Source organism: Mustelus asterias, chromosome 18, assembly GCF_964213995.1.
Source record: "Mustelus asterias chromosome 18, sMusAst1.hap1.1, whole genome shotgun sequence".
Lineage (NCBI taxonomy): Eukaryota > Metazoa > Chordata > Chondrichthyes > Carcharhiniformes > Triakidae > Mustelus > Mustelus asterias.
The window spans coordinates 27,346,742-27,363,727 of NC_135818.1; the positions used below are offsets into that span (position 1 = coordinate 27,346,742).

General features: G+C 44.3%; 1 protein-coding gene across 4 annotated transcripts in view; it reads right to left on the minus strand.

Moving 5' to 3' along the window:
* Positions 1 to 1,886: 1,886 nt before the first annotated feature.
* The window catches only part of mideasb (mitotic deacetylase associated SANT domain protein b), a 76,468-nt gene continuing 61,368 nt past the window's right edge, over positions 1,887 to 16,986 (minus strand). For all 4 annotated transcript variants that reach the window (XM_078233608.1, XM_078233609.1, XM_078233606.1 and 1 more), the window contains exons 11-13: positions 13,725 to 13,886; positions 9,658 to 9,848; positions 1,887 to 3,898 (exon numbers count right to left, since the gene is read on the minus strand). In XM_078233608.1, the coding sequence (XP_078089734.1) occupies positions 3,733 to 3,898; positions 9,658 to 9,848; positions 13,725 to 13,886 (519 nt within the window). In that variant the 3' untranslated portion in view covers positions 1,887 to 3,732. The remainder of the gene's footprint in view (positions 3,899 to 9,657; positions 9,849 to 13,724; positions 13,887 to 16,986) is intronic.

The following is a 16,986-nucleotide window of genomic DNA, read 5'->3' on the forward strand; positions in this document are numbered from 1 at the left end:
CTTTTTTCCTCCAAACTTTGCATTGTGTTTTGTTTTGACTGCAGTATCAAAGTCTGCTCACCTCTTCAGCAAAGTAATCTGTTTAAAATTACAAGGTCTGCTTACCTCAGCGAGATCTCCTTGAAGCTGGATTGATCTCCTCTTTCCCCCCCCCAGATTCCAGCTGTGGCTTAGAGCGTAAGGTTGCTGCTCGGATCAGAGGGTGGTGGGTTCAAATCCCATTCCAGGCCCTGATTGTGTAATCTAGTAAGAAGTCTCACAACATCAGGTTAAAGTCCAACAGGTTTATTTGGTAGCAAAATCCACTAGCTTTCGGAGCGCTGCTCCTTCGTCAGGTAAGTGGGAGTTCTGTTCACAAACAGGGCATATAAAGACACAAACTCAATTTACAAAATAATGGTTGGAATGCGAGTCTTTATGGGTAATCAAGTCTTAAAAGGTACAGACAATGTGAGTGGAGAGAGCGTTAAGCACAGGTTAAAGAGAGGTGTATTGTCTCCAGACAGGACAGTTAGTGTGATTTTGCAAGCCCAGGCAAGCTGTGGGTATTACAGATAGTGTGACATGAACCCAAGATCCCGGTTGAGGCCGTCCTCATGTGTGCGGAACTTGGCTATCAGTCTCTGCTCAGCGACTCTGCATTGTTGTGTGTCGTGAAGGCCGCCTTGGAGAATGCTTACCCGAAGATCAGAGGCCAAATGCCCGTGACCGCTGAAGTGTTCCCCAACAGGAAGAGAACACTCTTGCCCGGTGATTGTTGAGTGGTGTTCATTCATCTGTTGTCACGGGCATTCGGCCTCTGATCTTCGGGTAAACGTTCTCAAAGGTGGCCTTCACGATACGTGACAACGCAGAGTCGCTGAGCAGAGAGTGATAGCCAAGTTCCGCACACATGAGGACAGCCTCAAACCGGGATCTTGGGTTCATGTCACACTATCTGTAACCCCCCATGACTTGCCTGGGCTTGCAAAATCTCACTAACTGTCCTGGCTGGAGACAATACACATCTCTTTAACCTGTGCTTAACCCTCTCTCCACTCACATTGTCTGTACCTTTAAGACTTGATTACCTGTAAAGACTAGCATTCCAATCATTATTTTGTAAATTGAGTTTGTGTCTTTATATGCCCCGTTTGTGAACAGAACTCCCACTTACCTGACGAAGGAGCAGCACTCTGAAAACTAGTGGCTTTTGCTACCAAATAAACCTGTTGGACTTTAACCTGGCGTTGTGAGACTTCTTACTGTGTTTACCCCAGTCCAACGCCGGCATCTCCACATCATGTGTAATCTAGGCCACTGCTTCCAGTAGTGAAGGAGTGCTGCACCATTTTTGGTGCTGTTGTTTGGACAAGGTATTAAACTGAGAGCCCACCTGCTTTCTCAAGATTTAAAAGATCACAATTTGAAGGCCAGGGGAATGTCCTGGCCACTATTTATCCCTCAATCTGGTCACATTACCGTTGTGGATCTTGCTGCTGTAAAGTGCCCTGGGACATCCTGAGTTTGTCAATGCCTCTACTTTTTTGATTGGAACAGAAAACAACTTCTGTTTTTAAAAAAAAAATCCAACTGCAGTTACATTTAATAATGGCATATTTACAATTTCTTTCCTTTGTAAGACAGAACTTTGAATCATTGGTATAAAATAAAATACAAATATTACATTGCAGAAATATTGATGTGGTCAGTAGGTGGTGAGGGGTCAACAGTGACCCATTACTGACTGCTTTAAATTAGCTTCAAAAAGGGCAGGGGGTGTGTCGAAAAGAAACAAAAAAAAAATGTACAAAACCCTTCACAGAAAACATTGTATAGGCCAGCCTTACTAAAATCAATCACATTATAAATCTTATGAAGTTTATACAGAAATCAAATAAGCATAGTAAGAATAAATAATGTCATCTTTTAATATATTTACAAAGCCCGTGGTAAACCAAGCAGATAAATTCAGTGCCAACAGCCTTAGCTGTAGCTCTGGGTTATATAGTTACTTCTTGTGCTGTATATACAGTGGCAGAATGAGCAAAAGCAGCTTTAAGTGATCAAGTTGCAAGGTTCAGAGAGGATCGTGGTTTTCCAGCTTCAGGGCTGGACAACCAGCAATCTCAGAAAGCGACCATCTTTATTTTCCTTTCATATGAAATAACAAGGATTGTACACTTTATGCTAGTGTCAGTCTCTCGTGCAACACGTGGTCCAAGGCCTTTCAGGATTGGCCTAAAGTCTACACATATTAAAAGGAATAACTTAGGTGCTGCTGCCAGTAGCTCTGGGAGAAAACTCTTCAGAGTACCAAACATAAAATAGTGGACGATCTCCCCATTTTTGGAGCACTTTCATTTATAGTCATAAAAATATGGGTTGGGGAAGGTATATTTGACATGCAATGAATTCTCCAGGAACACACCCAACCAGAACTGACAATGGCACCAGAGCATAGCTGCTGCTGTGATTTATTAGAATTCACTTTAAATAAATACTATTGAGGAAAGAAGAGGTGGTGGCAGGCGCGATGAAGTATCTTCTGTGGCTTGTAACAGGGACTGGGTCAGCCTGAAAATTTCCAAACTGCAGCAACTGCAATGGTCGGCGACACAATGGGTAGAATACCCTCCATCTGGTGCTATACAATTCCCTGCCAATGGCCAGGACAAGGCTACCACATGGTGGATGGCATCTGTGGAACTGTCTCATGCCAAGAGTCTTCACAATGGCAAGGCCCTGAGAAAATAGCTCCGTGAAATTGCCTGAATGAAGTTACGAGTCCAGAATGCTTGCTCGATGTTTAGAGGGGGAAGATGTAACACAATTCAAGTCCCCAGCATTTCCTCTCATACGGCAAACTGGTGCCTCACACACTCTGCATTCCTAGGGTGATGATGGGAGGGGTAGGCAGTGCTGATTCAGACAGTCCTGTGCCTGGGCACTGGGGCAAATGAATGATTCTACTCTACGAATCCAAAGTGCTTCGAACAAGATACATCCACGGTCGGGAGAGTTCCAGTGTGTTTCATAAACACTTGAACACGTGCATATAAACAACAGGATAGATCATCAGAGACAGTTTGGTGAGGATTCAGATAGCATTCAAATCCTAGAACCCAGATCAATGTACCAGGACAAGATTCGCCATGAAGTAGCAAACTCAAATAGCCTAACTGCATAGGAGGTTGTATTAAACTGACAAACATCATGACTGTCCAATTTTAATACTGCAGCCCAACATCATGCAATGAAACTCTGTCTAGTGTGATGTAAAAATACAACGCAGTGATTCCTTTCCATTGAATATATTCTTAAAGTCAGTTTCTGCTGAACAACAATAAGATTTGTCTATCCACACTTAAACTACCGTGCAACACTGTGCTCCCAAGCAATCTTCAAATCTGTGCACGAAATCTGTTGTGCAACTGTAAATAAAAAGGGGAACGGTGAGAGAAGGAAAGCATTCAATCAATTGGAGGAAATAGAAAAAAAAGTGCATGTGATTATCCAATAGGTAACCTTCATGTGCTAGTATCGCTGCTGCTTTAGTCCATCACCTGTTGTGCAATCAGCCTGGGATGAGAAACAGCCCCAAAACCCTCTCCACCTGCCATTTACTCAAGTGCAGGGCTGAGGGTGGGGAAGAGATGGTAATAAAGAGACGTCTAGCTTCCCAGAGGAGTTATGTCCAGCACTGCCCATCTCGACATTCACAAGAGAGAGAGTCCGGTCTCTTCACCTACTCTACACATCCTGGTAGCAATAGGAATAGTCATTGTACTGCTCTGACTCCTCCGTCTGCTCTTCCTCTGCCATCACACGGCTCTTCAGTTCCGCCTCCCGCTGCTTTTTTTCTTGGACACTGTGACTCTTCATGTGTGCACTCCGACTCTTCACTTTGGAGAAAACCCTGGAACAGAAAGTTTGGGTCAGAAACCAGGCTCAGGCAGTGCTCTTAACCAAGATGACATCATCCCCATGTGCTCCCTTCACAGAGTCAGCCAGGAATTCCCTCAGACTTGTTCCTAAAGGAAAAATCTGCAACTTTCACCCTCAAAGGTCCAACTGGAATTTTCAAGACAGACCAATGAATTCCTGGCAGGTGTGGCAAAGGCAGGTAACTGAGGTGAGGTATTGCTCCACTGTGATCTTACTCAACAACAAAACAGGCTTGAGGGCCAAATTGCCACTTGCTCCTACGTTTTTATTATGACCAAAAATGTGTTTTTTTTCATGTCTGAGGAGATTGTGTTTCTCAGGGTCAGGGTTTCTCCATACAAACAATGGTATGTTGAGGTAAGCCTGCCCTTAACTTAAAGTTTGACAATCGCCAGGTTGTGTTTTGAACGTTACTCAGGGCTGGGCTGATATTCAAACTTCTTTGTTTCAGAAATCTGAAAATAGATATAGAACATCTGGATGTCCACCCCAGAAGTGCTCAGGGAAAAGAGGCACGTTGTATAAACCCCTAACCCGCATTTTTAAGAGCTCACTGCCCTCTGGGGTGGTATCTGCAGACTGGAAGGAGGCCCAATGTAGCCCTCATCTTTAAAACGGGTGAGGAGATGGACCTTGGTAAGTTTAACCCATTGTTCCTATTGCTGATGTCGAATCAATGTTTCAGGGAATCATTAGGGATGAAATTTATGATTGCGATAAAGGAACGTGTTAAACAACATGGTTCCAAAAGAGGAAACGGCTTATCAATCTAATCATATTTATGCAGTCATTATAGCTTGGAGGAGGCCATTTGACCCATCGGGTCCATTCCCACCCTTCTATCCCTATAGCTTTTCAAGTTTATTGCCCACCTAATTCCCTTTTAAAATCATTCATCATTTCTGCTTCTGCTATCTTCATAGGTAGCAAGTTCCAGGTCATTACCACTCGCTGCGAAAAAATGTTCTTCCTCACATCCTCCCTACCCATAGCCTTAAATCGTGCTCACTGGTCCCTGTACCATCAGCTAATGGGAATAGCTTTTGTCTACCATATCTAAACAGGCCATATTCTTGTACACCTCCATCAAATATCCCTTCAATCTCGTTTGTTCCAAGGAGAGTAGCTCTAGTTTCTCCAATCAAAACCTTGCAAATAAAATAGCTCACCCCGAAGCAATTCTGGCAAATCTCCTCTGCATCCTCTCAATAACCCTTGCCTTCTTCCTAAACTGTGATGACTAGAATTGGGAGCAATACTCCAGTTATGGCCCAACCACAGTTTTATAAAACTTCAGCATAACTTCCCTGTTTGTGTACTCGACAAGCCCAAATCCTATATACTTTGCAAATTATTTTCTCCATATACCCTGTCCCCTTCGAGGATCTATGCATATAAACCCGAGGTCCCTTGGTTCCTGTACACTCTGTTTGGTTTATATAGTCTCTTCCTATCCCTGCACACAAAATTCAGCACCTCACGTCTGTGTTGTATTAAATTCCATCTGCCACTTGTCTGCCCATTCGCTAGCCTATGCCCTGCTACAGACAATTTGCACATCCTCACTGTTTGCCACACCTCTCAAATTTGGTACCATCAGCAAATTTTGAAATTTTCTGAAGCTACAAATTTGGTTGACTTGGATTTCCAAAGAGCTTTTTATGAAAGGAGCTACACAAAGGATTTCTCTACAAAATCAAAGCCTACATATGAACCACAAGGAGGAGTACGCCATTCGGTCCCTCGAGCCTGCTCTGCCATTTGATAAGATCATGGCTGATCTGATTGTGGCCTCTACTCCACTTCCTGTCTATTCCCATGCCCTTTGACTCTCTTGTCAATCAAGAATCTAACTCAAGTCTTATAAATATTCAATGATCCAGCCTCCACTGCTCACTGGGAATGAAAATTCCACAAAATAACGATCAGAGAAATAAAATTCTCCCCATCTGGATCTGAAATGGGAGACCTCTTATTTTTAAACTGTATTCCTTAGTTCTAGACCCTCCACAAGGAGAAACACCCTGTCAGCATCCTGTCAAATCACTTCAGGATTTAATATCTTTCAATAAGATCACCTCTCATTCTTCTAAACTGCAATGGATACAGGCCCAACCTTTCCCCTCCCAAAACAACCTTCATCCCAGGAATCATTCGAGTGAACTTCGCTGAACTGCGTCTTATGCAATTTCATCCATTCTTAAGCAAGGATGCCAAAACTGTACTGTGATGACCAGGATTAGAAGCAATACTCTAGTTATGGCCCAACCACAGTTTTATAAAACTGGGATGCGACCTCACCGCAGCCTTATACAATTGAAGCAATTTACATTTCATCCCCTTGCAATAAATGACAACATACCACCAACCTTCCTAATCAATTGCTGTACCTGCATACCAACCTTTTGTGATTCAGGTACCAGGACATCTAGATCCCTCTGTACTACAGAGTTTTGTGATCTCTCTCCATTCAATATACTGCTTTTCTATTCTTCCTGCCAAAATGGACAAGTTCACATTTTCCCACATAACACTCCATCTGCAAATTTATTTTCCCACTCAAGTCATTTATATAGATTGTTCCAGCTTGCCAATCTGAAAATTACCCATTTATCCTTACTCACCCGATTTCTGTTTTGTTCCCTTCATAAAGTCAAATTTGCCAGTTTCCTCTGATATCAGTGGTAGTGTATTGAGCTGGATTGAAACTGGCTAACAGCACTGGGGGGGGGGGGGGGGGGGGGGGGGGGGGGAGAGAGAAGGTTATAGACCAATTTAGATCCGTTTGGAGACTGGTCACCAGTGGTATAACACAATCATTGCTTTATGTTTATTGGTATAGGAATAGGGACACAATCTCAGCTATGCTCAATATTCATGGACCCTCCAAGGAAAAGTAATAAAATGGGAGTGGGAATAAGATCTGGGCATTCTAATGCAGAACTCTCCAACGGTTCCTGAGGAATTCCAGGAAATGGCAAATGGAGCAAATGTGGTTTTGGGATGCATTTTTAGGAACGGAGTACAAGACAAAGCATGTTATTTTATCCTTGTACACCACCTTCAGCATCTCCGTTGGAATATTCTCTCCAGTTTTGGTCATCTCACATGGCGGTTGATATTGAAGCTTTGGAAAGCATAGGGCTAACTTGCATTTTGTCAAGGTAAGTTTAAATGGCTGGGACACTACACTTTAGAAAAATATATACTTACAGGTGATCAGAGATTAATGTGGACCAGAGCTCACAATTTTAAGTTGTATAAAATCAGATCTGGGTTAGACACCAGTTAGGGTTTTTTTCCCCCCCAGAGAATAGCAAAGTCCTGGACAAAGCTGTGCGGAGGATGTTGTGCTCCTCTCGGTGAGAGCTTGCCCTGTATCTGCAGCAATAGAGATCACCTCTTACAAAAGACAGTTACTGCAATGAATCATCAAGGGCCTGGCCAATGATCCAAGATAGGTCAGCAAGGAGTTTCTCAGATTTTATCTTCTTCCCCCAATGTGGTCTGGATTTTTCTCCTCAGGAGATTGCCTGGTTTCAGCAGGGTTGGAGACTCTGCATTTCGAGAAACACAGTTTTGATAATTATGAGAGATAGGTTGGGCGGAACAGAGGATCTTTACCTCTCCATCATTGCTCAGAGGCTGCTTGCTGAGTGGTCAGCTTCTCTGAGCCTGTGCCAGCTCTGTAGATAGACCCGGCATTCCGTTTTGGACACCGCATCTCAAAAAGGCTGCACTGATTTGGAAGGGGTTTAGTACAGATTCAGAAATATGGATCACTCTGGCCCCTGATGATTCATTGCAACAACCGTCTTTGGTAAGAGGTGATCTCTATTGCTGCCAGATAAAGGGCAAGGTCTCACATAGAGGAGCACAACATCCTCCGCACAAGTTCACAGCTTTGTCCAGGCCTTTGCTAGTCTCTGGGGGAACAAACCACTAACTGGTGTCGAAACCAAATCTTATTTTACACAAGTTAAAATTGTGACCTCTGGTCCTCGCAATCTCCGATTACCTGTACATGTTAAGTTATGAGGACAGATTGCAGAAATCTGACTCGTACTCCCCTGAGTTTAGAATATTATGGGTGATCTCACTGAGGTATTTTAAATGATGGAAGTTCTCAATAGATACAGAGAAATGGCTTCTTCTGAAATCGTGAATAAGGGTCTATGATCTTAAAATTAAAGCTAGGTTCTTTAGGAGTAAAATCAGGAAGGGCAAGTAGAAATTTGGATCTCTTGCCCTGTAAACTTCATTTGACACCCAGTATCCACAGGCATTTGAAAGACAGAGATTGATTTTTGTTGAGTATGGGTATTAAGGGGTAAAGAGCAAGGGCAGGTAAATACAGTTGAGGAACAGATCAGCCATGATCTAATTGAACAGCAGAGCAAGTTTGAAGGGCTGAATGGCCTTCTCCTGTTGCACATCATAACCAATTTCTGCCACATGGGGACACTGTGGTTACAAGTAGGGAAGCTGGACAATCCACTTTACCAAAGCAGAATTAACTTGTGATATATTTTCAGTATACTTGCTTATATAGGATTTATAGAAAATGCATTTTAAATAATGCATTAAAAAACAAAGTGCATCTCAACTCCATAAAATCCAAGTGATCACTGTATCATAGCAACAACACTGATTTATAGGGTGCTCTTAACACCTGGAGCTACTTCACAGGAGCATTGTTAAACAAAGTTTCACACTGAGACAAAGAGGGAGACTTTAGGATATAGAACTAAAGGTTTGGTCAGGACACCAAGAGGAGAGAAAGGCAGAGTGGTTTGGGGAGGGAATGCGAGAGTTCAGGACCCTTGGTAGCACCAATGGTGAAGCAATTAAAATTGGAGATGTGCAGGAGGACAGAAAGGGTGTGGCACAGGAGCCTTGGAGGGTTTCAGGGGTCGGGGAGAGGCACTGCAGATCATCATTCGATCTATTTAACCTGCGCCAGCTCCACAAAAAAGTTGCAGTTCTGAGCGTAGTGCTACAGGGAGGATATTTGAGTCAGAGCGGGTACAGCAAAGATTTACTAGCAACGGCAGCGGAAATGAAAAGGTACAAAGAAAAGTTTGTTAATGAATAAAACAGAGACTATTAATGAAGGGCATGGGGATGTAAAGAATTTTTGAACATTTTGAAATTCCAGTTCCACTTTTTGCCCAATTGGTCCAGAAGGGGCAAAGACTGACTGGATCATCAGTAAAAGAATGAAGAGGGAAGTCAATATAACTTTACAATATTTTAATGCAGATTGTGACTGAGAGATAGACAAGAGCATCATTTCAACAGGATTTGGATCGGAAATGTGAAGAGATTGAAACAGAGCTGATCACCCTCCCTATTTGTCTAAGGCAGGTTTGTGTCAGGAGTATGGCAATTAGTCTCAGTAACTGTGGTTGATAACCAACGAGCAGTTAAATCTCAGGCAAACTTCAAAGAAACATCAAATTTAGAGGAGTTGAGACCATTTGGCCCATCAGTCCTCTGCCAGTGCTAGTTCTTTCCATTGGTTGAAATGGAGCAAATGAATAATGAACAAAGGCAGGGTCATAGCTGGCTGAAAGGCAACACGCGACTGATTTATGCATCAACACGTGTGGCAGAATGGCCACTTGGTTGACGCACCAGAGAGCAGCCAGTCTCAACACAACTATACCCTTTCCTCGGGGAGCATGGATCACCAATGCCTCAGCCTTGGACCCAGAAACCTGCACTTACTTTCCACACTTCTTGCAAGGAAAGATATTTTCTTGACTCTGTTTGTTGTGTTTGGCTGCAGCGCATGACTGTGCCTGCTCACTCCTGGACGGCATGCGGGGCGCTACCGTGGCGACTGCAGGTTGCCGTGGTCTATAGCTGCATCGGTACGTGGGGTCAGGATTCTTCCGCAGGTGAACAACTTGAGAGTGCTTCAAAGAGAAAGGCAGAGGAAGGTAAGGTTGATTAGTGTGGTACAGCTCTCCTGAAACACATCTAAAGAAAGGATATCCATTCTTTTAGCTCCTTTCATAACCTCAGGAAGATTATATAATTCTGTCTATTACATTAAAAACATAAAAACCACTTTACAATAAACAAAGCACATTTTTGAAGGGCAGTTATTACTATGTACCAAACATGGCATCCAATTTACATATAGCAAGGCATCACAAACAGATACTGCAATGAGAAAATGACAGGCGGTCTGCTCTAGTGATATTGGTTGAGGGATATTTATTGCCCAGTACAGTGGGGAGAACTCTCCTGCTCTGTTTCCAACAGTGCCTTGGGATCTTTTACTTTCACCTGAGGGGACGCAGTTTTACAGCACATCCAAAACATGGCACTTCTGACAACACAGCACTCCCTCATTGCTGTACTACCTCTATAACAATGCAGCACTCCCTCAGTACCACACTACTTTGGACAATGCCGCACTCCCTCAGTACTGCATTGGAGTGTTAACCTCAATTATATGCTCAAGTCTCCAGTCCGAAACCAGAACCCACAACCACCTGACTCAGAGCAAGAGTTTAATGCAGATTCTGATGTTGAAAACTGCACGTAAAGAGCTTGCAGACATCACTTCCTGGTTGACATGAAACAAAATTTAAAGTGAGGAGGTGCAGACATTTACACAGACTGGTGCTTGGTATGGCTCCTGCTCTGACCAAGACTGCAAGAAACAACAAAAGGGTTGTGAATGTAGCCCAGTCTATTACACAAATCAGCCTATCCATTGACTCCATCTTCACTTCCCGTTACCCCAGGAAAGCAGCTAGCATAGTAAGAACATAAGAACTAGGAGCAGGCCACCTATTTATTTATTATCACAAGTAAGCTTACATTAACAATGCAGTGAAAACCCCTTAGTCGCCACACTCCGGTGACTGTTCGGCACACAGTCGGCTCACTCTGACCCCTCGAGCCTGCTCCGCCATTCAATAAGATCATGGCTTATCTTTTTGTGGACTCGGCTCCACTCACCTGCTTGCTCACCATAACCCTTAATTCCTTTACTGTTCAAAATTCTATCTGTCTTTGTCTTAAAAACATTCAACGAATATTGTCAGACAGAGAGATCTGAGCGTATGTGCCCACCGATCACTGAAAGTGGTAACGCAGGTGGATAAGGCAGTCAAGAAGGCATATGGCATGCATGCCTTCATCAGTTGGGGCATCGAGTATAAAAATTGGCAGTTCATGCTACAGCTGTACAGAACCTTAGTTAGGCCTCATTTGGAATATTGTATACAATTATGGCCACCACACTACCAGAAGAATGTGGAGGCTTTGGAGAGGATACAGAAAAGGTTTACCGGGATATTGCCTGGTCTGGAGGGTATTAGCTAAGAGGAGAGGTTGGATAAACTCGGTTTGTTCTCACTGGAATGATGGAGGTCGAGCAGTGACCTGATAGAGGTTTACAAGATTATGAGTGGCATGGACAAAGTGGATAGTCAGATGCTCTTTCCTAGGGTAGAAAAGTCAAGTACCTAGGTGTAAGGTGCATGGGAAAAAGTTGAGAGGAGATTTGCAAGGCAAGTTTTTTTTTTCCACACAGAGGATGGTGAATGTCTGGAATGCGCTGCCCGGGGAGGTGGTGGTGGGAACAGGTACGATAGCAGCATTTAAAGGGCATCTAGACAAATACATGACTAGGATGGGAATGGAAGGATACGGACTTCGTAAGTGCAGACGGTTTTAGTCTAGGCAGGCATCATGATTGGTGCAGACTTGGAGGGCCGAAGGGCCTGATCCTGTGCTGTACTGTTCTTTGAGGTAGCCTCAACTGCTTCCCTGGGCAGGGAGTTCCACAGATTCACAACCCTTTGGGTGAAGAAGTTCCTTCTCAACTCAGTCCTAAATCTGCTTCCCATTATTTGGAGGCTGTGCCCCTAGTTCTAGTTTCACCCACCAGTGGAAACAGCCTCCCTGCTTCTATCTTATCTACTCCCTTCATAATCTTATATGTTTCTATGAGATCTCCCCTCATTCTTCTAAATTCCAATGAGTATGGTCCCAGGCTACTCAGTCTCTCCTCATAAGCCAACCTTCTCAACTCCGGAATCAACCTAGTGAATCTCTTCTGCACCCCTACAGTGCCAGTATATCCTTTCTCAAGTAAGGAGACCAAAACTGCACACAGTTCTCCAGGTGTGACCTCACCAGCACCCTGCACAGCTGCAACATAACCTCGCTGTTTTTATATTCCATCCCTCTATCAATGAAGGACAAAATTCCATTTGCCTTCTTAATTACCTGCTGCACTTGCAAACCAACTCCTTGAGATTCCTGCACAAGGACACCCAGGTCCCTCTGCACAGCAGCATGCTGCAATCTTTTACCATTTAAGTAATAGTCCATTTTGCTCTTATTCCTATCAAAATGGATGACCTCACATTTACCAACACTGTACTCCATCTGCCAGACCCTCGCCCACTCACTTAAACCATCTATATCCCTTTGCAGACTTTCAGCGTCCTCTGCACACTTTGCTCTACCACTCATCTTAGTGTCATCTATGAACTTTGACACACTACACTTGGTCCCCAACTCCAAATCATCTATGTAAATTGTAATCAATTGCGGTCCCAACACTGATCCCTGAGGCACACCACTGGTCACTGCTCGCCAACTGGAAAAACATCCATTTACCCACAGTCTTTGCTTTCTGTTAGTTAACCAATCCTCTATCCGTGCTAATCCATTACCTGTAACGCCATGCACTGTTATCTTATGCAGCAGCCTTTTGTGTGGCACCTTGTCGAATGCCTTCTGGAAATCCAGATACACCACATCCACTGGTTCCCTGTTGTCACAAGGACCCCACCTTCTTTCGTCGGGAACAAGATACAAAATTCTGAGGATACGAACCAACCGACTCTAGAATAGCTTCTTCCCTGCTGCCATCAGACTTGTTAATGGGCCTACCTCATTAAGTTGATCTTTCTCTACACCCTAGCTATGACTGTAACACTACATTCTGCACATTCTTCTTTCCTTCCCTATGTACGGTATGCTTTGTCTGTATAATGTGCAAGAAACAATACTTTTCCCTGTATATTAATACATGTGACAATAATAAATCAAATAGCTGATCAAGGTGGATATTTAATATCCGTGCAGTGTACACAAGTTCAACGGTAAATAATACCACAAACAACTTGATGCTTGGGATTGGAAAGCTGTTCCATTTCAGACATCAGGCCTTACTACCAGCTGAGATATTTGGACAAGTCAAATGCAGACTGCATTATCTCCTCTTCCCCCTGTGCATCTTAGCCCCAGTAAAACATTAGGATCAGGAGGGAGCATTCAATCCCTCGAGTCCATTCCTCCACTCAGTTAGACCACGACTGAATCATGTCTTAACACCCACTACCCACCTTAGCTCCCCTGGATACCCTTAGCTACAAAAATGCTTCAACCATTTTGAAAGCTTCAATTGGTCCCCAATATCCACTGCCTTTTGGTATTGAGACTTCTAGACATGCGTGACCTTGAGGGGCCAATAGTCCACGTGTATATCCAGGGCGAGGGGTCAGTGGTTCATGTGTGTATCCAAGGTGAGGAATTGTAGCTCCTGACATTTTTCCCTCCTCACTGCCTTGTCCCTGGTAGCTATCCAACACAGGTCTGGAAACCCCAGGTCCATCCGTACCTGCATCACTTCAAGGCCTCACAGTCACTGAGATATGAGGGCAAAGCAAACTAAGATTTCTTTATAAAACACTGCTCAACCACAGTTGATAAATGCCCTCGAGTCTAATGTGCAAAAACTCGCAGAAACCAGATTAACTTACAACTGCCGAGTTCTGTTCATTCTTCACAACTTTCGCTTGGGTCAGGATTAATTTTTTGTGATCTGGGCTGTACTCCTCCTCCTCCTCCTCCTCTTCATCCTCATCCTCCTCTTTCTTAACTTCTGTTACGAAAGGTACTCGGGCTCTACGAGGGAGAGAATCCTGTAAAATCAAAGTGCAGTATTATTTTGCGAGCCTGCAGAAGGACCGAGCATGGGTGCAGACGGATCCTGGTTTTCTAATCTGTGCCATTCTGAGTCCGTCTTTGCCTCAGCTCACCTGTTGCTGAAACCCTCACCCTTGCTTGTGTTATCTCCAGATTCTAATGCTCTCCTGGTTAGCCTTCCCTCCTTCAGCCTCCATAAACTGGAGCTCATCCAAAACCCAGCTGCCTGTGTCCTAGCTCACACCAACCATTTACCCATCAACCCCTGTGCCCAGCGACTCCTGATCCACCCACACCTTGATTTTAAAATTCTCTATGTTGTGTTCAAGTCTCTCCCTATTCTCTAACCCCTTCCAACTCCTACTACCCTCAGAGATCTCTGCACTCCTCCAATTCGGGTCTCTCCCCTGATTTCCATTGGCTTAATACTGGTGGCCGTGTCTTCAGCTCTGGAACTCCCTCCCTAAATCTCTCTCCGCCTCTCTTTCCCCTACTTTGAGAGATTCCTTAAGATCTACTATCAGTCTTAGTCACCAATTTATCTCAATGATGGGGACTTAATCAGACAAAAACCTATTTGTAAACTGGTTGTTAGGTTACTAACACTTCATCGTACTTCATTGGCTGAAAAGTACTTTGGAATGTCCCAAGGTTGTGAAAGGCGCTATATAAAGGCAAGGCTGTGTGGGAAATGCAGAGACCACAATTTATTCTCTGTTTTTGCCCAAGAGCAAAGGTGTTGCTCCACCCTGCGAGCTGACATCATCGGCTGGAATCTTTCACCTTACAGCAGAATAGAATCCGCACTGTGCAAGAGGCAGCCATTCAGCTTATTGAGTCTACACCAACTCTCAAAAAGAGCACACTCAGGCCAGTAACTCACTTCCTGACTCCCCAAAGCCTGTCCATCATCTACAAGGCACAAGTCAGGAGTGTGATGGAATATTCCCTATTTGCCTGGATGAGTGCGGCTCCAACAATATTCGTGAAGCTTGACACCAAAGAACAAACAAAGAACAGTACAGCACAGGAAACAGGCCCTTCGGCCCTCCAAGCCTGTGCCGCTCATTGGTCCAACTAGACCAATCATTTGTATCCCTCCATTCCCAGGCTGCTCATGTGACTATCCAGGTAAGTCTTAAACGATGCCAGCGTGCCTGCCTCCACCACCCTACTTGGCAGCGCATTCCAGGCCCCCACCACTCTGTGTAAAAAACGTCCCTCTGATATCTGAGTAATACCTCGCCCCTCTCACCTTAAACCCGTGACATCTCGTGATCGTCACCTCCAACCTGGGAAAAAGCTTCCCACTGTTCACCTTATCTATACCCTTCATAATTTTGTACACCTCTATTAGGTCTCCCCTCATTCTCCGTCTTTCCAGGGAGAACAAGCCCAGTTTACCCAATCTCTCCTCATAGTTAAGACCCTCCATACCAGGCAACATCCTGGTAAACCTTCTCTGCACTCTCTCTAAAGCGTCCACGTCCTTCTGGTAGTGCGGCGACCAGAACTGGACGCAGTACTCCAAATGTGGCCTAACTAGCGTTCTATACAGCCGCAACATCAGACTCCAGCTTTTATACTCTATACACAGTCCTATAAAGGCAAGCATACCATATGCCTTCTTCACCACCTTCTCCACCTGTGCTGCCACCTTCAAGGATTTGTGGACTTGCACCCTAGGTCCCTCTGTGTTTCTATACTCTTGATGGCTCGGCCATTTATTGTATAACTACCCCCTACATTAGTTCTTCCAAAATGCATCACTCCGCATTTATCTGGATTAAATTCCATCTGCCATTTCTCCGCCCAATTTTCCAGCCTATCTATATCCTGCTGTATTGTCCGGCAATGTTCATCGCCATCCGCAAGTCCAGCTATCTTTGTGTCATCCGCAAACTTGCTGATAACACCAGTTACATTATCACAAATAGCAGAGATCCCAGTACAGAGCCCTGCGGAACACCACAGGTCACAGACCTCCAGCCGGAAAAAGACCCTTCGACTGTTACCCTCGGTCTCCTGTGGCCAAGCCAGTTTTCTACCCATCTAGCCACCTCTCCTTGTATCGCATGAGCCTTAACCTTCTTAACCAACCTGCCATGAGGGACTTTGTCAAATGCCTTACTGAAATCCATATAGACGACATCCACGGCCCTTCCTTCGTCAACCGTTTTTGTCACTTCCTCAAAAAACTCCACCAAATTTGTAAGGCACGACCTCCCTCTTACAAAACCATGCTGTCACTAATGAGATTGTTCCGTTCTAAATGCGCATACATCCTGTTTCTAAGAATCCTCTCCAACAACTTCCCTACCACGGACGTCAAGCTCACTGGCCTATAATTACCCGGGTTATCCCTGCTACTCTTCTTAAACAACGGGACCACATTCGCTATCCTCCAATCCTCAGGGACCTCACCTGTGTCCAATGAAGAGACAAAGATTTCCGTCAGAGGCCCAGCAATTACATCTCTTGTCTCTGAGCAGTCTAGGATAGATGCCATCAGGGCCTGGAGATTTGTCAGTTTTAATGTTACCTAAAAAACCTAACACTTCCTCCCTTGTAATGGAGATTCTCTCTAACGGGTCAACACCTCCCTCTGAGACACTCCCAGGCAACAAGTCCCTCTCCTTTGTGAATACCGATGCAAAGTATTCATTTAGGATCTCCCCTATTCCCTTAGGTTCTAAGCATAATTCCCCTCCTTTGTCCCAGAGAGGTCCGACTTTTTCCCTGACAACTCTTTTGTTCCTAATATATGAATAAAATGCCTTAGGATTCTCCTTAATCCTGCCTGCCAAGAACATTTCGTGACCTCTTTTTGCCTTTCTAACTCCCCGTTTGAGTTCTTTCCTACTCTCTCTGTATTCCTCCAGAGCTCCATCTGTTTTCAGTTGCCTGGACCTAACGTACGCCTCTCTTTTCTTTTTGATCAGATCCTCAATTTCACTGGTTATCCACGGCTCTCGAATCCTACCTTTCCTATCCTTCCTTTTTACAGGCACATGCCTTATCAACTGCTCCTTAAAAGACTCCCACATGCCTGACGTGGACTTACCCCTGAACAGCCTCTCCCAATCAACGGCCACC